The following is a 24962-nucleotide window of genomic DNA, read 5'->3' as shown; positions in this document are numbered from 1 at the left end:
TATTCACTGCTAGTGTCCCATATTATATGTTCACTCTCCCTCTCTCCTGGCTGCTAAAAATGCATAGATATCCAAAGATGACTCACTTATATTATTGAGTAACTTAAATGTTTAATACAATTATAGTACTAGTAGCCCTTGTTGTTAGCCCCAGTTGTTAGTTGAATCAGCAAAGTAGTGGAAAGAGCTTTGGTACTTGGGTATAAACAGACATAAAATTCATTATTTTAACGGCGACTTTTCTTTGATATGTTTTATTTTAATGATAGGCTGTAAATAAGATTGACTTTAAAGTTCATTATCATGAAATCTTGGGAGGATAAGGATAAAATTGACTTTAAAATTTGAACTTCAGTTATATACACTAACATTATAAAGATTTTGTAATAATTTCAGAGACTTTCCCTCACGTTTGGCTTCATAAAACTAATTATCCTTATGATTTTACACTTACCTTCTTTAGTATTATTTGTAACAATACTTTTAAACATTTTATTATTATATAAGATTTATATTCTAGATAATTTACTTTTTCTTAATTAAATTAATTTAATAAACATCTTAGCAATGAACAATTGTTACAAGAACAGCTCTGTTTTTGGTGAAATCAATTGTTACAAGAACAGTTCTATTTTTGGTGAAATCAATTGTCATCTTCCCTGTTTATTTATTTGTGTATCCATTGCCATTATGTGTAGATCATCAGTGAGACACAACCCTATCCATAAATCCCATTGATCATATTTTTTATTGCTTGTACTCATGTACTTATAATAGGGATCGTAAAAGATCGAATTGGAGGCGGATCTAGAAGTCTGGTTATGTTTTCACGTGAGACTCAATGATTTTTGCTTAGACTATTTATATAAATTACTTAAGAAATTTATTTTAAACATCTATAATTATTTGCTTCTGAACCTAATTATTATTGTACGTAGTATTAACTTAAGATTGCTAGAGGAACTCATAAACTTCAAACTGGATCCGCCTCTGAATCGAATTGGAATGAATTTCCAGTATTTTTATTTAACTGACTGAGAAATAGAACAACAATTGGAGAATTTCCAAATCATCTCCCGGTTTTATTTCAACTATTCATAAAGACTACTCTTCATATTAGTGTTGGAGCTAATATATTTAGAAATAATACCTTCATTGCAGACAACTGGAGTTTTCAAGTGATTTGCTCAAACAGATTAATTTGTCAAATACTAATGCCTAATTAAACCGAAGCCTTTTTATTTGATTCTAATTTGATGATGTTTTGTGTTCTTGTTGAATAAAAGGCAGTTGATAAAGGATGTAAATTTACAACAGATTATTATGTTGAGAAGCTGCTAATTGATTTCTACCGATTTAGGTTTTTGGTTAATTTGAACCTCCTTGTTTATAAAATTAAAATTATATTAGAAAATGCAAATTGGTCAGATTATAAAATTTTATATTAATAATAAATAAGTTAAAAGTATCGCTACAAAATTAAAAAAAAATACGGGAGGTAAACATTATATAGTAAACCACAAGGGAGGTTAGTGTTATGAAGCTAAACCTGGAGGCTGGGAGATTTCTAAAATTATCTCAAAGATTTTTATACTATCTGGGAATGTTAACCTGTGATAATACATTAGTTGTTATTTTTATCAAATTATCACTTAATGTTTATCAGAAGATTTACTTATCTGTAATTACTTAATAAGTAATGTATTGATTGTATATAATATACACCATCACGAATTGGTTGAAGTTATATAAACTGACATTGTTAATAATTTTACATATTCATAAACAATTGACCTTCGCGATTGCAGATTGGATTACTTCTTACTAGATTATCAATTAATGTTTCTTCTAAAAATTTACTTATAATTATCTTATAAATAACTTAATCATGTCAAAATATTTTTATACCATCGGTACATAGAATTCAAAGTCATTTGTGTACAATGTGATATGTGTATGAACGTATGAGTTGGAGCCTTGTGCTCATGTGTTATAGGTCATCTATCTTCTTTTGCTCCAATTTCCCCTATTTTTTCTTATAAATTGGTATATGATGATATAAAACGTATAAATTGATGAATTGGCTTGTTTTATGATATTATTGAAAGTTCATTTTAATTGTTAGTGAAGTGAATGTCTGGCGTTCAATCGTGTAATTGCCTTTGCAATCAATGAATACCCTCAATTTGGAGAAATAAAATAAATGATATCAAACTAACGCTAATGATGCTGGTGAACATGATGATCCACTACTATATTGTCCCATGTGCACTCTATCTCTGGCTGCTACTATTTAGCATCCAAGGATGACTTTTATTTATTAAAGAAAGCACTAGTTGCACAAGTGAAGGGCCACGCCACGTAGGGCCTTTAAGTGCGGTAAATGTTCATCCCTCTTATCCTGCACTATAGCGCCAAATGATCTTGTATCCCCGCATATATATAACCCTAGTTACACTTCGAAATTTTATTCTGTGTAAGTTACTAAACTTTAAATTAATAATTCATATAATCTAATAAATTTCTTAAAATAATTAGAAGGTTTAATTAAAGTTATCAAATTATATAAAACCTGTAACCTATGCTTTTAGCTCCGCCCTTGTATAGATACAATTGTAAATTATATTATTTTAACGGTGGCTTTTCTTTGATCGATGCATTTTATCTTACTGGCGGCTTTATTGTAAAGGCACCTAAAGAAATTAGATCTAAAGTTTAATATGGTGATCGTGTAAGTGATAACTAACATGCTAATACAATTCAGAGGTCCTGCATGCATGTTTGATGGATCTCCGTAAATCTGCTCTATCATTTAAATTTGCCGAATCTCCGATGTATGTATACAAAAAACTAGCAGAGACCACCTCTTTGTTACACGCATTCAATGGCGCATGCAGAATTTTTGGTAAGGAGTGTTGACATTTAAAGGAGTAAAGAAGTAAACAAGTAAAAAAATCATGATAACAACATCATAATTTAGATTAACATAATTAAAGTATTACACTACAACGATCAGCTTACATTTTTTTTTAAATGTGTCCATAGTTGACTCACTTAAAATATTAATAAATACATCCTTTTATTAATTTACTTTAGGGAAGGAGGCAAAGGATCAAAACTTGGTGTCTTCAACAATTATTTTTTTCTCTAAAATATTGAAAGTAATTGTGGGCAACTATTAGCTTCAATAGTTAAGTGGAATTTATGTGAATGATCGTAACAACTCTTCAAATCCTATTCAGTCTGATAGATATGTCACTGAAACAAAGTGGATCTATAAATGACAAAAGAAATGCCCTTCTCTGTCATGCCAATGCTATACTTTGTGACAACGGGTGTCAGTTTGAGCTATATGTTCCAATATTTCAGTTTGCAAATAATTTATACTCCCTCTGTTTCAATTTGTTTGAACCTATTTCCTTTTTAGTCCGTGTCAAAATGAATGACTTCTTTCCTAATTTGGAAACAAATTCACTTTATGAATGATTTACAGCCACATAAATTTTCAAGGCTTATTTTGAACCACAAGTTTCAAAAGTCTTCTCTCTTTCTTAAATGTCGTGTCCAGTCAAATGAATTCATATAAATTGAAACGGAAGAAGTATATGTATAAGTGAAAATATGTTTTGGCAGAGCGATGTTGGATGACTCCCCTTGCTCAATGTGTCTACGCCCCCGCACACATTCGTCTTAATTTAAGTGCTAGTGTTTGACACACACACATATATATGATGAACTTAGTAATTGTACTTTTTTTTTTTTTTTTTGCATGGATTGCCCTTCATTTGGGGTAATCTTTAATCTTTGCCCTTCAAATTGGCGGTCTTTAAGTTTTGCCCCTCGCCTAACAACCTGAGGTTGTGGGTTCGAATCCCAGCTTAGTAAAAAACAAAATCGCAAATTCTGCCTATTTGGGCCTTAAGGAAGAATTTGCATGGACACATGCAGAATTTCTGCCCATGCAAATTTTGCCTTGAAGCAGAAATTCTGCCTGTGCCATGTAAATTCTGCCTGAAGGCCGAAATTTAAAGACCTCCATTCTGAGGGGTAAAAATTAAAGACCACTCCCAGCGAAGGGTAATCTAGCAAATTGCTCGTAATTGTTTACGAGTCAGTGAAACGAGAAGGCCCAAAAAGAAAGCAAGCTTGTGAGGTAGACATTTTAGGGAAAATTACATAAATACAAGTAAAAAAGTAAAATATTTCATAATCTACAACTATTAACTAAATTACATAATCTACAGTATATACTCTATATTTAGGGTATATGTATGATTTTATACCATAAATAAAAAATGTTTCTATGCATAACAGGCTAATCATAAGGAGTTTCCTATATTAGTGATAACCAAATTAAATACATATCAGAACACATTAATTACTTTTCTAAACATCCGAATATACTCAGCTAGCATTTTAATCCATAAAATATTATCCTACTATTTATATGATATATATTATACAATTCCTTGAACAAGTATATATATTCTTGTACTTATATATTGCGTATATTTCACTATTATATACTATATATAATATTATTTTTTATGTATATTAACTAGTATATACTATATATAAATAATTTCTTATGTATAGTAAACAAAAAGTGTGTGTGTGTATATATATATATATATATTGACCACATACATTATTGTATATATTAGGCATATATTGTTTATTTATATTAAATATATACAAGTATAAATTTAATTGAGTTAATTTTCTTATTTCATGGAAGAGAGATAGAAAAATTGAATAATTAATATGTGATGGCAAAAAGGAAGTCAAGTTTTGCGGGATGGGGTGTCAATTATTAATTAAGATCCTATTTTAGTGGTAATCCATAGGTAAATATATTATTCTTTCTATATATTGTATATTTTATATGTTATTGCAGAGTACAATTGGTTGGCACATAGAGTAATATATTCATATATTAGGTTTATCGTAATATTATATACTATATACACAAATAATATTATTGTATTATATACTATATATAATATACAAACTTAAATATACTAATTTCTACTATTATATTCACAAATATTTTGTTATCACCTTTTCAGTTAAATATACTAATTTGGATATACCATATACTTTTTAAGGCATATTTTCATGTACATTTCTTATACCATATATATATATATATATATATATATATATATATATATATATATATATATATATATATATATAATTGCAGGACATAAGCCCGGTGACGTAGCGCTCTCTAAAGCCAAGAAATCCATTTATTTATTTTCTCAATTTTTTAAATTTTTCCCTGATTTTCGCATTTAATATGTGTTGTATATTGAAAACTCAAAAGTCATAATAATTAGACACAATCCAAAGGACACAACCAAAAGGCATCACTTTGCATATCACTTAACAATTAGTTAAAAGCCAACAGACAATTGGAGTAGACAATTGTAAAAACCCAAGGGTCACTTCTTTCATCCTCCTTACTTACTCTCTCTCTCTCTCCTTAAATAAATTATTGTCCTTCTAATAATCAGAATGTAACGGTTGGAATAGTAAAAAATGCCTAACTTTAAGTTAATTGAATGGTTACAACCATTCAAATAAAGAATTGGTGTTAAGGTATGATTTTTTGTCTTCACTTGAAAAGACTTTCCTGTTGATAGCACTCACAATTTGCAGATATGACTATTCAAAATGGGTCTTCATCATGATGGTCCTTTGAACTAATTGGAACAAGGAGGTAAGCACACATCAAAATCAAAATTGTTGTTTTGTTAAGTTATAATACACTCCTTGAGTAATTATTTTTTACATTAGCAATGTAATTTAACCCATACTAATAAGTTGTTAGTACAATATTTCCCATCATGTTGAATAATATTTATGTGCCATTACCTTTGAAATGACCTGATTGTGTAAGTATTTGCCACTCATCACAGAACTAATATCATATTGAAAAGAGACACTGACTATTTTCAATTTGGTCATCTGATACATGCTTTCCTTGCGGAGGACCGAATAAAACAATGGGGAGGAGACTCAGAGGCCAAAGAAAAAATGGTGAAAGGGAGGAAAAAAGGAAGAGGCTCGTCGATATTCAAAATCAATCTTTAGTGAGTTATTTTTTTCTCCGCACCCTATTTTAACTTGGTCTCAATCAACCAACCATGATTGTCCACCAAGACATCGAGGCAAGCTACCAGGGACAATAACACAAGGCTACCCCCCTCCCCCACCCCCACCCCCTAGCTTGATGGATGATTGTTAAATGGTAGGGAAAACTAATATAGCTGCTTCGTGGGGGACCCTCTTATATGATACAAAATTACCAAGATGCAATTGCAATTTGTTAAATGGTTGGAAAATTATTAACTTAGCTTCGTGGCATATTGGGGACCTTGATACAAGATACAAAATTATTAAGATGCAATTGTAATTTGTAAGTAAGTTGGTATTTGGATTGTTCCTTATTTTCACTCGAGCTTCAAGATTTTAACTGCATCGATTTATTTTCCTTTACTTTGTTTTCTATTTCATTATATATTTAACCTGCTTTTACTACACTTTAGCTATTCAACTTTTCTTTAATTTGTTGAATTGTTGATAAGATTTTGATTTTTTTGGAAAAATACAACGCGGATGTTTATTGAAATCAATTTATTTGTCTTTTTCTGTCCTCTTCATTTTTTATTTTTTATTTTTGCCTTTCCCTTATCTACATTATTTCCTCATTAGCCAGAGGACTAATGCTAAAATTTCAACGATGATCTGAAAGGTAAAAGTTATTCGAAGGACGTTGCATGTGCTCGGTGTTTTCCAATAAAGATTGTCATTAACTTAAGTTTTAGTCATAATTATTTCATGCTGCTTATTAACCGAGCTAACTTATTTAAACTGATCATTAATCTTTATAGGTGATGATTTTAGGTAGCCTTCACATCATGAAGTTCTTGGGAATGCGAGTAGTGTGAGTCATGAATTATTATTTTTTTATACTTCTCGTGTATATCAATATTTGATTATTTCATGAAAGACTGTTCAAAATTGAGAAGCAATACAAATTGTTCAAAATGGAGAAGCAATACATTAAGGAACAAAAATGACAATTGAAAAATATGTAGTAAATAAAATTGATCAAAATGGAAAGAGTTATGTGATTTAAAAGGGGTTTATGAGATATGTGATAGTGTCAAATCTTCTAATTTTGTAGGAATTTTTTAAATTTTTTTAATAAATTTACCTTTTTGTTATTGTAAATATCATAATATTAGGAGAGAATTAATTGCAAATTTTATAAGGCCATTTATGACTGCGCGAAGCGCGGGTAAATTACCTAGTTTCCATATACAATAGCATTTCATGTACTTTTCTTAATATTAATATATTCAAATAATTTCTTTTAGTCACAAAAAAATAATTGAATCATCATCAAGTGAAATTAAAAAAAAATAAGAAAACAAAAGGAGAAAACAAAAGAAAAAAAAAGTCTTTTTAAAATGGTAGATGGAATATGGGATTTGAAGTTGATTTTATTTTGTTTATTTGGAAAATTACATTCTAATGATTTTGAAAGAAAGAGAAAGTAAAAAGTAGATATGCATTAATGGTAGTAACTCCAAAAATTAAGTATTATTAATATTTTAGGAATGTAAAATGTTGTATTTTTGTAATTAAGAAGTTAAAATTTTGAATAAGTTGTATTTATGTAATTTTTTTAAATTTGTTGTAATATTTTTTATTACCATTTGAAAAAGTCGTATTTGTGTGACATTTCTGACATTTTAGCCATGTTAACAGAGTTGATTAATTAGTTCTTAGCTAATTGTTGAGAAGAAGAGCTAATTAATTGTGAGTGAGTTTTCTTGCTTGATGAAAGGCCACATAATGACATCTATATATAAAGAGGCAACAGCATCACATTAAGCCAAGTGGCGTAAGCAGGTTGATACATGTGTATAATTTGATTTGGAGTTTTGAAATATTAATTTTAAAAAAAAACAGACTGTCGATTGATATATATCAAAAGGCCATTTGCACTGCTCAAGAAAAAGGTGCTAAAATTTAGGAATCCATACTTATCTTCTTTCTATATATATATATATATTGGTTTTAATCCCTATTGTCTCTATTATGTTCTATATTTATAAAAAAAAATTGTAACTCTTTTTATGACGTAGCAGTTATGGCGTAAACTTCCTTTTTTCTTGCCTAGAATTTATGCAGCAATTTAAAGATATACACATACGGTTATAACTACCCCCTCCTCCCATGATCCCAAATCCCACTTGCACGTATATATTCCCTATTCCCACATTTCCCTGATTTAGACTGACAGAAATATTATGATAAAATCTTCATCTGCATTATAAATACGTCCATCTCTGATTATTTATTGAATATGCCTGCTTCCGTTCAACAGATTCATCAAGTCCTGAATGCATTGCGAAGGGTTGAGAACATGCGATCCAAGATTTCGTTTTGATCATGGCTTTACTTATTGAATATTTGTCATGTACATGTTTGCTAAATTCTAATGGAATTACTTTATTTAAAGTTGGTGTTGTTTATGAGTTTGTTCATCGTGCTTGGGTGAGTTTTAGTGCTGATATGTTCTATGACTTACATATTCTTTTTCCATCAAAATCTTATGTAGCTTTTCTCTATTATTCATTAAGTTTGGTGTTGTGAATTTTTTTAGATTTTATTAGTATTGCGTTAAAAGGGCTGTCAAATATTGATTTTTGTTCTACTTATATCGAGATAAAGGGTGTTGACAACAAAGGATTTGACTGATCAATCATTAAAAAAAATCTCTATGTTATGCATTTCAATTTGTAGATCCTTTCTTCTCATTATTGTACATTCTTTAACCATGGTGAAAAAGTTTGTATAATCTTACATGGTGAAAGTGTAATGTATACTTTCACATATTTCATGAGGCCGAAATTGTGTATGTACTAGACGGTCTATGCCCGTGCTGCGCACGGGCTCAACACTTTACATTATAATGCATTTATGTGTATGTAGTTATCTTTGAATAGATATATATATATATATATATATATATATATATATATATATATATATATATAATTGTAGTTTGTGCTCCGTATCTAAAATTTTATTATATTAATGTTTGTTACGAATACAAAATCGGCAAATTTATTAATATTTTTTAAAAGAGAAGACTTGTTTAAAAGGAAACTATTTTCCTCTCTTTGAGATAAAACAATAGCAATATTTAAGCATCAGTTGATACTTTCAATTTTAATTCGATTAATTTAAAGGTGTAAAATACTTATTATTTTTTATCTCATTTTACTTGTCATGTTGTCTTTTGCATGAATTTTTAAGAAAACGTCGATTAGAATTATAATTTGAGTAATTTACCTTAGTCATTATTTGATCTCCATTTGATATATTTGTTTTTACAACATTAATCTCTTTTCACATTTATTAGAGTAGGAATAAAAATAAAAAAAGTAATTAAATTCTATGTTATTTTAAAGTATAAATATTTTAAGTATATTTATTTTACCGAACATAACAAATAAATGACATAGTGGAATAACAAATATAACAGTTTAATATCTAGATTAGATCTCAGGCTAATATAAAAAAAAAACAAAAAAAACTGTATGGTTTGACTACTTAACTTTTTGAAGAAAAATAATTTTATTTGCTCCCACTAATGGATTGATACGCACGTGGCAATGAATCCGCCATTATTGACTTAATGAGATACTTTGGAAATTACATGACTATTGTTTGATTTTTTAATATGGAGTGCGCTTTTTTTTTTACATTATTAATTTGCACTATTTTTATGCATATATATATATATATATACACACACACTATGTTCAAAACACGATTAATATAAAATTGTAATTTGTACTCCGTATCTAAAACTTTAGTATATTAGTGTTAACTACGAATACAAAGTCTGCACTTTTTTTCACATTATTTTTTTTAATATGGTGTTCACTTTTTTTTTTTGATATTGTTTGCTTTTATTAATATGGCGTTCACCTTTTTTTTTTTTTTTTTTTTTTTTACAGTGAGTTTGGAGATGGTGGGTCCCAATTTTTTTATTTTTTTTTATATTGCTTGATGTTGTTTAGTATGAGTTACAACCTTTATGGGATGCACTTTTTTTTTTGGGACATTATTAGTTTGTACTATTTTATGCATATAATATATATACATATACTATATTCAAAATACGATTAATATAACATTGTAGTTTGTGCTCCATATCTAAAACTTTATTATATTAGTGTTTGTTATGAATACAAAGCCAACACTTTTTTTTAACATTATATTTTTTTAATATGGGGTTCACTTTTTATTTTATTTTTTATATTGCTTGATTTTGATAATATAGGGTTCACTTTTTTTTTCCCATGAGTTTGGAGATGGTGAGTTCCACTTTTTTCTTCCTGTTTTTTATTGCTCGGTGTTATTTAGTATGGAGCCCACTCCTTTTTTTTAAGGGACAACGGACGACGAAGCATGGGTCTAAACCCATGCTTTATATAGTTTTTTTTAATTTTATTTTTTATAGGGTCTTTGACATATATATACATCTTAAGGAGAAATATTTACGAAACGTGACGATACTTTTATATTTACAAAACATAACATTACAAATCCTATACAAAACATGCTTTATTTTTTAAAAAAATATTTTTTTAAAAAAATTAATATTTTTTTTCGCTCACAAACTTATGTATGAAAGTTGTATGAAATGTGTATATCTCGCTCAAGACTTAAAAAGTTTGCTAAAAATTTAGTGTATGAAAACGGTATGAAAAATGTATGAAATGTGTATATCTCGTTCAAGGCTTAAAAAATTCACTCAAAATTGTGTGTATAAAAACAATATGAAATTTGTATCTTGCTCATGTCTTAAAATTTCGCTCACATTACCGTATATAAAATTCATGTTAGATTTCTGTAAAATTAATACAACTACAATAACATTGTATACAACTTTGATACAATATTCAAGACTTAAAATAATCGCTCAAATTTTTATGTATGAAATGTGTATATCTTGCTCAAGGCTTAAAAAATTCGCTCAAATTTTATGTATTAAGAACGTATGAAATGTGTATATCTTGATCAAAGCTTAAACATTACGCTCAAAATTTTATGCATGAGAATAGTATGAAATGTGTATATCTCCCTCAAGACTTAGAATTTCATTCACATTTTTTGTATGTAAAGTTCATATTAGGTTTCTGGAAAATTAATATAACTACAATAACATTGTAACAATTTTCATACAATATTCAAGGCTTAAAGTTTTCGTTCAAAATTTTGTATATGAAAATTATATTAAAAATTTCGCCCACACATACATATTTCATACAACTTTCATACACAGAAATTTGAGGTAATTTTGTAATCCTTTGAGAAAAATAAAAATAAAAAAATATATATAAAAAATATTTTTTTTATAAAAAATATATATATTTTCTGGAAAAAAAAATAAAAAACAAAAAATATATGAAAATCCGTCATGTTGCGTAATATATCGTTATGTTTTGTAAATAAGGAAAACTATCGTTACGTTTCGTAAATATTTCTCCTTAACATGTATATATACATAGTTTTCCCTTTTTTATATTGCTTGGTGTTGTTTAGTATGGAGCCAACCCTTTTGAACATTATTAGTTTGCATTATTTTTATGCATATAATATATATATATATATATATATATATATATATACACACGTGGGATACTATGTTCAAAACACGATTAATATAACATTGTAATTTGTGCTCCGTATTTAAAATTTTATTATATTAGTGTTTGCTACGAAAACGCACGTGGCAATGAATCTATCATTATTGACTTAATGAGATACTTTGAAAATTACATAAATATTGTTTGATTTTTTAATTTGGGGGCAATTTTTTTTGGACATTATTAATTTGTACTATTTTTTTAATATTAATTATTGTTTAATACATGTGGGGCTCATAACTTTTTTTGACAAAAAAATTGGAACGGATATATATACACCTTAAAATTATGTGGCCCACATTTTTTTTTAATATTAATTGTTTTGTTTAATAATAGTTGTTTTGTTTAATATATATGAGTGGGGAATTAAACATGAGTGGGGCCTACAATTTAATATAATTTGTTTAATATATATGAGTGGGGAATTAAACATAAGTGGGGCCTACAATTTAATATAAAAAAACGGACGAATAAACTGGCTCTTCTAAAGAGTACAAAAACAACAAGCTTTTTGTTCTTTTATTGCATTAAGTTCTTGAAAAATAATTATTTGAATTTAGATGAGATTGAATCTTATACCGAAAGGTAGGTAAAACTATTTGATTTGAAACATATGGGTTTTAAATTTAAAAGATATAAGGTCTTGAATTTGAATGGGAAGATAAAAATCTTTTAACTTAAGTTGAAACATAAATACGTTTTTGAATTTGAAAGGATTAGACTTAGTAGGTGTTTGGCCGTAGAAATCAAATATTTTTTATTTTATTTGAAATTTTTGAAGTCGGAGATAAAGATGGAGTCGTGTTTGGTTATAGTTTTTCCAAAAAAAAAAATTAGTTGTTCGAATATACTGAAAGTGAAAATAAATTTTTTGATGTTTTTCAAATTCCAAATACAACTTAGAATTTTTGTATTTAAAATTATTATATTTGGAATTTTTATAACCAAACAATGATTTTCAAATAAATTGAAAAAGAATTTTAGAAAAAATTTAATAATTCTTATAGCCAAACGGGTATAATAAAATGAGATGTAGTAATCTCTACATACTCCAGCTAAATAATTCCAATTAAATGGACATTTACAGTTTCCGTAGCCTATCCTGTCGAGTTATTTACTGATATATGGAATCCAACATTAAAAAATAAATTTTGAATCTATAAAAGAAAAATCTGTACAAGAAAAACAGTAGAGTATCTCTATATTTTTGAAGGAAAATGTTTTTGAATTTGAATTGAAATATAACTTTTCTTATCTTGGTATTGGGACTCATTTGTCAGCTAGGTGGGAGAGAAATTGTGAAACAAGATTACGTTGAAAAGAGTTGTTTTGTAGTTTCTGAGTAGCAATAGATGATTCTCATTCAAGCATTTTAGTTCAATGTCAATTTTTCCTTAGCGGTTAATTATGTGATTGGGTACATTGCATCGAGCATGATAGTATATTTAAGAAACAAGATGAGTATTAGACTTTTGTTAAATCAATATGATATAACGTGATCAAATAAGTAACTTCATAATTTGATATGTTCAACACTCCCACTTTTGAAATGAACAATCACTTTAACTCAAAATAGTTATTCCAAAATAACTCACTTTAGGAATTTAAAATTAAAGTTGACAATTATTTTTCATCTCATTATTATTTTGTAAGTTGCTATTTTCATGTAGAAGGAGCACTATTCTAACAACTTTTAAGTTATTTTTCACGTATAGGAGGAGCATTAGAAATTGACTTGTAAAGAGAAAATAAATAGTTGCAGTAGAAATGTCAATTTGGATATTGAAGCAATTAGATTTGATGCCTCCGCTTAAAGGGCCAAATTAACTATAGTAAAAATGTGATTACTACTACTTTTTGCTACGGCCGCTCATCGCGCAGGAACTAAAACTAGTAATATATAATTGTCCAAATATACAAAAATACCTCTCCTACAACATATATTATCCGTTTCTATAGTGTCCACGTGCACTCTGAATTGGTTATAGAACGCACTAGCTCTATGTAGACTGTAGAGAGTCCTAAAAATACATTATTTTAACGGCGACTTTTCTTCGATCCATAAGTTTTATCTTAATTAATGACGGCTTTACTGTACAAGCACTTAACAAAATTGTGTTAAAGTTCTACTGACTTCGTAAATGGTAATTAACAGGACGATATATATATATATATATATATATATTGTCCTGTTTGATGGATTTGTAAATCTTCTTAGAAACATGTTTACTGAATTACTAATGTTGTCACCTGTGTTGCTCAGACCTTCAGAAATATTGCCTCACTCAAATCAGATCCTTTAAAAGTGAAGATTTAACACACATTTGTTAATATTTTTGTAGAGTCCGAGTAGCATAGATCATCACATATTCATTCAGAAAAATAGATAGTCATTTATGTTATATATCTTAACACTCGAACAACGATAAACGTTCAGATGCGAGTTCAGCTGAATTAAGTAACTTTTACTCAAATATATATGTTTTAGAAATTTATTAAATATGCACAATATATTAAATTTAGGACTCAATTATTAACACTTTAAATTATCGCTCTAAAATTCAAAACACATTAAATTTAAATCCCCGCCTCTGATCTTACAAGTGACACAAAGCTCAGAATTAGGAGTAGGTAAAACTAAAAAGATTAATAAAAACACATTTTATCATATGAAATATATTAAAATGGGTCAACATGGAGTCAAACATATCTTAATTGGTGACCTATAATTCGGCTTTCGACAATACCCGCAGTCTAGCAATTTTCTGCAATCCCAATTATTTTCACATTGCGCAAAACAATGAACAGTATAGCTCAGTTCTGGAAGTACCATCTGCTCAATCACTTGTACTTCTAAAGGTAGGTCTCGCAAAGCAATCGCTTTAGTGTTTGAGGACCAAAGTGAATTAACTGCAATATATAGAGTACTATTTTACTGAAGTCATTTAAGAACAAAAGTGAGATTCTTGAAATTTGTGATACGCAATAATTTTTAGATAATATAATAAAAATATAAATATAAAATAATAAATTATTCCTCCTTTTCAATTTATAAGACACCTTCTGATTGAGCACGAAATTTATTTATTTATTTATTTTTTAAAAAACTTATGGCATGAAATAAATATAAGGAATATACAAAATTATGCTCCTTTGATTCCGGTATGTGATATCATTTGATTGATCTTGAATTTTTTTTTTTTTTGAAAAAAAAAATGTAAGATATTTGAAATTTATAATCTAATAAAGTCTTAGCATTAAATCTGAAATATTTTTTAATATAAAAGTGTAATATTTATTTTGAGATAAACTAAAAAAGATGATGAAGAAGTTACAAACCAGTGAGTGTCACAAGGAGAATTCCAAAAAAGAAAGAGAGCTTGTGAGATAGGCACTCCTTACCCATGTTCACTGAGTTTGGACTCTGCTGCTTGTGATGAGAAGAAGAGCTAATTAATTGAGTGCGAGTGCATTTTCTTGCTTGATGAAAGGCCACGTATATATAGGCTTTAAAATTGCTTAAATATAGAGATGTTTCTCTTAAAATATATATGTGTAATATGCACGGCTAGTGTCCCCGTATATATTTTTCTCTCTCTCTCCGGCTGCTAGTAAAGCATCCGAGAATGACTGACATTTTTTTAATTATAGAAAGCACTAGTTGCCGCGAATGACTTAAGCCCAGAATAAAAGAGTACTTATCATTCCATTATAATTCTTATTGGTTCGCCTGCCATTTGCTCAAGTGAAAGACCCTATATAAGAAGAGGTTTCAGGGGCAGTGTTTAAGATATGAGTTCGATCCAGCTTAGTAATTTTGATAAATTCTTATATTTACCTTAAGAATTTACTCAAGGTAAAAGCTTTTACTCAAGGAGGGTACTCTTTGCTCAACGAGACAATTACCATATGAGGATTTGGTCCATCCACTTCCAATATTCAGCTATTTGATGCAAATCTTTAAATATGAACATTATTGGGACTAGGGGAGTGTTATGGGCCATAGTTAAAGCTTTTACTCAAGCATTTTTTTGCACGGATTGCCCTTCTTTTGGGGTGGTCTTTAAATTTTGCTCCTCATATTTGTGTTCTTTAAGTTTTGCTCTTCGCATGGATACTCGAGATTCTGGGTTCGAACCCCGCTCAGGCATAAAATAAAAAAATAATTTTGCAAGGAAGGCTGGGGGGAGTGTATGCCGGATCCGGCATACAATCCTTAAGGAAAAACTAAAGTTATGCCGGAGGGGGCAGACTTTGCCTTGAGACACACACACATATATATATATCTTAAGGAAAAGTTCCGCTTTATGGGGCATACTTTTTGTTAGGGGTGTACAAAGTAAACCGACAAACCGCACCAAACCGACAAACCGAGTCAAACCGAGAAAAAAACCCGACTAGTGATTTGGTTTGACTTGGTTTGGTGTTGAGAAAAAAAACCCGATCATAATTGGTTTGGTTTGGTTTTAACTAAAAAAAGTCAAACCGAACCAAACCAACCCGACATTACATGTATTCAATTTTTAAAATATTTTATACATAAAAATATTTATTTGTAATGGAATTTATAAATATTTCTTTTATTTTTTCGTAGTTTTTTTTATCTATTATCCTATTATTCAAGTTTGAACTTAGAATTTTGAATGTCAATAAGTTTTATATCCTATGGATATTTGTAACTCAAATAAAGTTCAAACCAAAACCAGCTCAACACTAACGCTAACAAAAGAAATTCAATTTACCACTAGGAATGACAATAATGTTGGATATTTATTCTTTAGTTTTGCATAATTAGTTTAGAGAGTGAAAATACATAACTTAAGTTTTTTTTCTTTGTCATGTAATTAATACTTATTAGTCGTGCTTATTTTAGCATGACTTAGTAATTTTAGATTATGGTCATTTTTTTTATGGCTTGTTAATTAACAATATTTATTTTAATCGATTTTATTAGTTTTTGTTGAATATTTTAATATAATGTCATCACTCTTCTCACATTTTGTGTTATTTTCTTAAGAAACACCTTAATTATATAGTTGTATCTTACTAGGATGGAAATATTTGAAGTAAAAGTTATATGTATTGTATCAAGACTATTCCTAAAAAAAAAATCCGAAAAACCCGAGAAAACCGAATAACCCGAGACAACCCGAGGTTGAAAAACCCGAATTTTATTGGTTTGGTTTGGTGTATAAATTTAAAAACCCGACGCGATTGGTTTGGTTTGGTGTTTAAAAAATCCGAACCAACCCGGTCCATGTACACCCCTACTTTTAGTTATGCCTTAACATTCGACTTCAAGCAAAACCTTTAGCCGGATGGGACCTCGACCAGAGCTCCGACGGACCTTGACGAACAAGACCTCAACCTCGACCAATGATAAATTAACCCAAACAGGTCTGTTTGAGGTGGTTCATTGTCTATTTTGATGAATTTTTCACTTGAATACCGGTGGTTTCACATAGCCGTGTATGTGTGTATTCGATAGTTAGTGCATGTGGTGTATTGGTGTAGAACGGTGGAAAAACCTGGTCTTTTATATGGCAACTGATTCTTTATTTTTTTAGCTACTATCCTTTCTTAGCTCATAGGTTTTTTTAGAAAACTAAATCCATGGCTATCTATGGCTGATTATTAATGTGTTAGGCTGCGGCTGATTTCAAATATTACTAGACAATGAAAGATGAAAAAGAAATATCATATGCTTTTCGTCTCATCTGCCAGCTGATAGGTTGTTGTAGTAGTAGTTCCCCGTTAAAATCTGTTTTTCTCTTTTGTCTTTTTCTGTGATGTGTGTATATATTGTGAAGTAGTGAGAAAAAAAATTCAAGTGGGCCCTACGTATGGAATATGCTCAAAGTGTGATGGTATATGTGAGGTGTGTATGAAACGTGCATTGTAAAATAGAGTGGAAGAAATTAGTTTGTTGGAAAGAATCTTATGAGGTGGAACTTTTGGTTGGTCCTCTTTTTCATTTTATTTTTGTTTTAATAAAAATCTAAATACACTTATAAGTATTTTAGCCACCTAATTTTAGATTAAGAAAAAATAAAACTTATACATTTAAACCTGATTAAAAAGGAAAAAAAAATACTTTTTTGAAAATTTTCTCTTTATCTTTATATTTTTTATTTCCACAACAAAATTACTAAAATGAGATAAAATTCGAAAAAAAGCAAGATTAAGCCAAAAAGAAATATTTAATGTTAAAAATCGTGTAAAATAACTCGGGGAGGATCAAAATTACGTGTCTAGACAGATTAAAAACGAAATAGATTCAAACAAATTGAAATAAGGAAATAATACATAATACATGTGATGTGACGGATCATGAAAGATCGATACTAACCTTAGTAGGAGATCTAGATGATATCCGTTACATTTATTTATTCAGAACGATAGATATATAGTACGGTACGAGTAGTCACTTATTCTTTATCTTACAATTGTGACAAAAATATTATACATATATATATGAGGCCTTCAAGTGGATTTGCTCTAAAGGATGCAAGCCAATCTTCCCCTCAAACTCCAGCGACAACTTGAACAAACTTGAAGTGGTTTGCAGTCCTCATCAGTATTACAAACAGAGCCACAACTTTTTATGGTAAGATCTGGGAGTAGAATCTGCTCAAACACTTCAAATTCAAATGGTAGGTCTCGCACAGCCATTGCTCCCGTGTTTGAAGACCAAAATGTATGAACTGAAAGGGCAACACCGGTGCACAAAGCATCACAGTTAACATAATGGTCAGTTAAATTATTGAAAAACTATAATGTAAGCTATATAAAAATTACTGCTAATTAGAAACAGGAATTAAGGATGGATAAATTTTGTAGCTAAACAGCAAAATGCGTCGCCTATCTTATATAGCGATATACTAGTGGCATATTATCAAAAGTTTTGATAGCTACGAGAACTTTAGCGACATATTAATTAGAGACGAAATTCGTAGCTAATTACATTTTTTTATTTTTGTTTTTTTGTAGTGAATAAAGATGCACTATTATATGATTAAATTAAGGGCAACACCGGTACACCAATCATCAAGAAGGTCAGGGCCACATAACATGATCATCAGTCAAATTATTGAAAACATAATATAAGCAATATAAAAATCACTACTAAAAAAGCAAAAATTAGTGTAGACAAATTCTATAGCTAAATAGCAAAAATTTGTCCCTAATTCTATTTAGCAACGAATTAGCGAGAGATTATTAAAAAAATATTAATTGCGAGCTATTTAGCGATAGATTGGCGACGAAATTCGGAACTAATTCCAATTTTATTTTGTAATAACGAACTAAGGTTTATGTCCTCATTCATGTACTTATAATTTATGGAATACACAGGTAGGGATTCAGGCCTAACCACACACCAGTATGGTAAACTTTTGGGGAAAAAAAAAGAGGGGGGGGGGGGAGGGGGGGGAGGGAGGGGATGATGTAAATTAGGGATGATGAAGCTACTGACCAGCCAGTACTGCTACTAGGAGAATGCCAAAAAGGTTAGCTAGCTTGTGAGATTGACACTTGCTAGCCATGATACCACAATTTGGACTATTTGATTATATTGTTGAGAAGAAGAACTAATTGAGTGTGAGTACATTTTCTTTTTTGATGAAAGGCCATATATATAGGCTTTTAGGCAATGGCGTGTTTCATGTGAGTAGCAATTTCCTAATATAATATGCTATTATCTTATTTCATAATTTAGGCATGAACAAACTTTGTACGTTTCCTTGCAAGTTGTATTCTTTTCATTTTCCTCTTTTATATACAAAATGTATAATATGTCTAAAATGTTATACGAAGTAGGAGTAAGACAGAAGATACAAAATTAATTTCGTCATTGACGGGTTCTGGTATTTAGAAGCCAAAATTTTCTTCCCTTTAATTTTGGTTTCCTTTCAATTTTACTTCCTTTTCTTTTCTTTCAATAGTGTATATATATGGAAAACAAAATCTTAAATAACTTACCATTCTCTTGCCATCTAATATTTCTAAGCTAATTTATTTTTCTTTGTTTAAAAGACAGGATATATTTTTATGTTAATTACTTAGGAATTAGTACTATATTCTTGAAATATAAAAATCTATTCTGTAGTATTAAATTTTTATTTTATTGTTTAAATGCTTTACAAGTGAGATAATTTCTTAAGTTAAGCTGAAAAAATATATTACACTAAGGAAAGGAAAAAAATAAATGGAAGGGAAAACAAAGGCAAATATTAGAAATTAAGGGATTTGATTCCATCAAAGACGGAACACATATTATCTTTTACCTTTTTTATTTCATTTCTTTTTCTTTTTTGTCCTTTTTCCTTTTCTTATAATTTTATTTGACAGAATGAAAATGATCTTAAGTATTATGAAACATAATAGTGCATAATTTATACTAAGAAACAAAATACTAAAAGTAATCTAGGCTTTAGAGGAAGAAAAATAAAAAGTAGGTGACATATTAGGTATGCATTTCTAATATTCGTTATTACTTCTTTTTTTATATATACATTTTTCATATTTTTTTTAAATTTTGTCGTCTTTCGTATTAAAAAATATTTATATGATTTAAGGAGTTGTTTCATAGTAACTTGGAAAGTTTCAAATCTGTATTTTATAAATATGATAAAAATTTATAGTGGGGCGCTCTTTTTATAGATACTTTAAGTGAGAAATTTATTGCAAAGTTGATCTCAACATGATGTGGCATATTATAAGCCAAGATAAGATTTTTCTCCCCGTTCTATAGTGAATTCTCATATTCTTTTTTCTCAATGAAATTATATTATATTTACCAATTTTAATTTATTACTACAACAATTCAAACTTCTTTTCATTTTTTTACAAATAAAACTGATTAATATATACGAAACCACTTTTCGTGTGTTAATTAGCTCATATATCGAAGTTTGAAAAAATACAACATGTACGATGCTTGAAAAATGGAAATTGCACCATGAAAAATTAAAGTCAATTAAGATACTTATATTGGTGATTTGATCAACTTATAGAATTAATTTTGTAAGTCGATTTATGAAATATGTGTTATACCCCATTTTAACCGGGTTAGAGCGGAGTACAACATATTGGTGATTCCTATATTGCTTTGTTTATTTTAAGGAGTCGTCACCTAATTAATTTTAACGGTGAATTAGGACACCTAGATATTAACTAAGGTAAAGTTAAAACTAAACCTTTGTTAATGGTCTGCTTAACCAATGTGATTCTAGGTAAATGTTCTATATTATCCTAAAGGGAAGGGGTTAGGCATCCTTTAGAATCCGTTAACTTACGGTTATCCGACCAAACTTGGGTTAATTAATCAATGTTGGATATAGTATTTAAATTTTAAGAAAATAGCTTGTGCAGATAAGACTTGTAAAATATAACAATTTATGTCATTTTATAAAAAAAAAGGACTTCAAATAATAATGTTGTTAAAATGGGACTAGTAATTCGCACAAGAGGGGATTTTAGAATGCTATTTGAAATAAAAAGTTTATAAATGTTGCTAAGGTTCTAAAATAAAATGCTAATAAAAACTATAAAAAGAATATAATAATTTATATAAAAAGAGATTTCAAATACCATGAGATTTATAAATATTGTTTAAAGTTTTAAATAAAAGAATTATTTAGAACGAAATTTTGTAGAAAATGTAATGATTCGCATAAAAGGAAACTTTAAATGTCGTTTAGAAATAAACTTATAAATGTTGCAAAGATTTTAAAATAATGATGCTATTAAAATAAGACGCATAAGTAAAAAAGAAAGTGGGTTTGTGCAGTTTCCTTTGATAAATAAACTGAAATGCCGGGATATTGATTGATTTTAGGAGTAAAAAAAATACTGAAGTGCCGGGATATTGATTGACATATAGTTGCGCCTCTTTTGCAAATCTGTTATTCCGAATGAGATAATATTAGAAGTCATAAATAATTTTAGCATAAAAGAAAAGAAATAAACTCGTAGGATTGATTATTAGTCTTCTTTAAGCTAACTACCCATTGCTAAGCTCAATAGTTCAACTAAGCTAAGGAAGAGCAGAAAATATGAAAGTGTTAATCAAATAATACATACAAGTTAAAAGGCATAAAATAAAGCAAAGGCATAAATAAAATTAAGTGGGCTCGGCCCATTTTGAGATTGATGTTTGCTGTTGGGCTTCGGCCCAACAATCTCTTTGGATCTGGGCCACTACTGGGCTTCGGCCCAGCAAATTTTTTTTATCACTGGACTCTGCTGCTGCTGTCTGGGCCTCGGCCCAGAATCATTTATATATCTGATGGGGGGTTGACTCGGTAAGAGGGTTTTGTTGGGCTTTTAGCCCAACATCGAACGCGGAAGGAGACGAGTCCCTCAGACTCGTATGCGATGGTCATGCATAAAATGAAAGGAGAAGGATTAGTATACGATCAATAAGATTAAACGTATAAAGATACAAAATTCAAAGCAACTCCACAGATTGTATATATGTTATATATATACCTAGGTATATTTGTGAAATGAAAGAGATTCCTATTAAGGCTCATCTAAAACGACAACATTATAAGGATGGAAAACATATCCAAACCCAAGCATGTTACAAGGGTAAAAGAGAATGAAATGTGCCCAGGCGAAGTACCAGGTGGTCAATCACAAATCAAAGGATTTTTCAGTATAGAGGTTTGAAATTCTGAGTCCTTACGAGTAGTATTCATATCTATACTAAATATACAAGTTTTATATATGTAGGGTGTACAAAAGATACAACGGGATCACAAGGGTACAACAATGAGCAATTTTGACAACGCCAAACTACCAGATCAGTATACAACAAATAAACCATATCAGCACTCTTTGATATTATTTTTTAGTCACATTAGTGAGACCTAATGACCTTAACCTTCACAAGACCAAAACAAAGTATCATGCGAGATTACATAACCTTCCAACTCATACAATGTCCTTGAATGCACAAGCAAATTTAAATTCAACAAGAATGATCATATGGCATAAACTTATTATTTCATCAGGCAAAGCAGATCAGGTAACCTTCCAGATTTAGCAGAACATCGATGAGAGTTTTTTTTTTAATTGAAACCAGACTTTCTGGGATTTTATGATTATTTGAACTAACATTAACTAGATGGCAAGAGTTTCATACTCAGGAAAACAGGGCATACAGGGAGCATACAAAGTCTCAAACACTTCAAATCAATTGATATGTCTCGTGGTTTCAACAGGCAGTATTAGGCTTAATAAAGATAGATATCTTATCGATAATACCTCTTTTGGAAATAAACAGCACTCTGCCCAAAACATATCATTTAAAGGCTAGTCTAAATTGTCAGAAAGGATCCAAGTTATACATACTGTACACAGTCAGGTGGAAAGGGAAAGAAAGCATTATGAAGCTTCAGGTACTGGATAAAGATAGGTTTGTACTGAACCAAAGATGTTCATTTCAACATGCTATTAGCATTTTAATGAGTCTTAACATCTTTAATGAATTCAACCAGAGTACTGTATACATGCAAAATACTAAGACTTAAATCTAGAATACTCTTTAACTTATTAAGCATATTTTGTGATCTGCTAGACCATACCAACTATGCTAATAACAAATCATTTATGGATACTTTGTGGATTGGACAGGAACATTAGGAGAAGCAAGTAGATAGCCTTTTCAACTAACTAAATTGAGCTAAATATGATTTGAATTCAATAAGCATAGTTCAGGACTGCATAAGCTCGAAAAATATAAATGCAAATTACTACCATGGCTTAACAGCAGTGGCATACAAACTGTACTCAAATATTCAAGACAAGGAATCATTTTTTACATTACTGATTACATTAATACAGGGTTAGTCCCATACGATAATAAAGATATCAAAACATACAATTGCATTTTGACTCAAAATATACAGCATCTGCCTGCCCTAAGCAAGTAACCATAGCCTTCCATGAGGATAACTATCAATCAAGAAGAAGAGAGACAGCAGCAGATTCTCAGAGAAAAATAGCAACAAACAGTAGGCTCCATTCGAAGATGCATTGGCATTTGTATATCCTGTCTGTTTCTTAGGAAATTAGGGCAGTAGCAGCCAGAAAAATCCCTTCAAAATTCTAAGATGATATTTCTACTGGTTTTATTTAGAGATCATCAAGGCACTCATAGTGATCAATATGGTTTCAGGTGTTTTGGGGGGTATACCATGCCACAAAAATCAGACAGGGGATATGAGGACAGGGATATAAAACCAACATATATGCATTCGAAGATTAAGAATGCAGTTCTGCAAGTGGAAAATTATTGATTTAAGAAGTTATCTTTAGTAACATTCAAAAGGAAAGAAAAGAAAATAAACTGGGCAACAAGTATTTAGCTGCACATACTATACTGGGCTTAGTGTTTATTAACAACATGATTTAAAAGGCACACCTCTGTCAGGCTGGCAACATGCTCCAGCTAAAAAAACCACAAATAAACCCATAGCATTATATCAAACCAACAAAACCATTAACTGCACCAACTAAGGCTTACTAACAGTGTGCAAGGATTAATTGCTAGATTAAACTCAACAAATTTGAACCAAACATATAGGTATCACTCGAACATTTTAGAAGGAAAATATTGATGATTGTCGGTGCTTAAAACAACATCTTAATTATACTGAAACAGATTCGTCAAAACCAACACATACTCTATCTTCAGATTAAGGATCACATGAAGGAGATTATAAGGTCTGAAATTCCGATTACAACTTCCTATACCAACTTAAATCATCCAGATTGAAACTAAACAGTGTAAACGACCACAAATAAATCTTATTAGCTTAAACTTGAACTAATCATCATACATGAATATAATTAACAACTCAAACAAATTAACCTAGAAACGTGTGAACAGACTTATCTATTAACCAAACTAAGTTAACTAAACTAATATATGGTAATCACAGAATGGCAAACTAAGACAACATAGAGCAAACAGGGAATGCAAGCAAAATAAGGACTAGAGAAATACCTTTTTCGGGTGCAGCGAAATGGGGCGAAGGTTTCGATCTAACCTCAAACACTTCAAATATGCTTGGAAACACTAAAAATCTAGAATTTGTATACCAAAATGGGGAATTTTTTGGGGGGTTTAAGAATTCATTTTTTCTCCCGAGATTTTTTGCGATTTTGGACTCAATTCGTTTGGGGTTTCTGAATCCTCCGAAAATCCTCTCC

The 24962-nt window shown here is 29.7% G+C and overlaps 1 protein-coding gene and 2 long non-coding RNA genes across 3 annotated transcripts; 1 reads left to right on the top strand and 2 right to left on the bottom strand.

Annotated features, from left to right (window-relative positions):
• Positions 1–5650: 5650 nt before the first annotated feature.
• On the top strand, positions 5651–8552 carry LOC132602656 (uncharacterized). Its single transcript, XR_009567857.1, has 3 exons — positions 5651–6098; positions 6900–6952; positions 8405–8552. It is a non-coding gene; the product is annotated as an uncharacterized LOC132602656 (long non-coding RNA).
• Positions 8553–14252: 5700 nt separating this feature from the next.
• Positions 14253–15470, bottom strand: LOC132602655 (uncharacterized). The gene is made up of 2 exons (XR_009567856.1): positions 15081–15470; positions 14253–14651 (listed from the first exon to the last, which is right to left on the bottom strand). It is a non-coding gene; the product is annotated as an uncharacterized LOC132602655 (long non-coding RNA).
• Positions 15471–17993: 2523 nt separating this feature from the next.
• LOC132604420 (fruit-specific protein-like) lies at positions 17994–19370 on the bottom strand. Its single transcript, XM_060317919.1, has 2 exons — positions 19216–19370; positions 17994–18445 (listed from the first exon to the last, which is right to left on the bottom strand). Exons 1-2 carry the CDS (start codon positions 19283–19285, stop codon positions 18240–18242), a joined length of 276 nt encoding a protein of 91 aa, XP_060173902.1. The 5' UTR covers positions 19286–19370; the 3' UTR covers positions 17994–18239.
• Positions 19371–24962: the final 5592 nt, after the last annotated feature.

Source organism: Lycium barbarum, chromosome 7 (genome assembly GCF_019175385.1).
Source record: "Lycium barbarum isolate Lr01 chromosome 7, ASM1917538v2, whole genome shotgun sequence".
NCBI classification, from domain to species: domain Eukaryota; kingdom Viridiplantae; phylum Streptophyta; class Magnoliopsida; order Solanales; family Solanaceae; genus Lycium; species Lycium barbarum.
The sequence above is the reverse complement of the archived record's forward strand: the minus strand, read 5'-3'. Positions and strand labels throughout refer to the sequence as shown.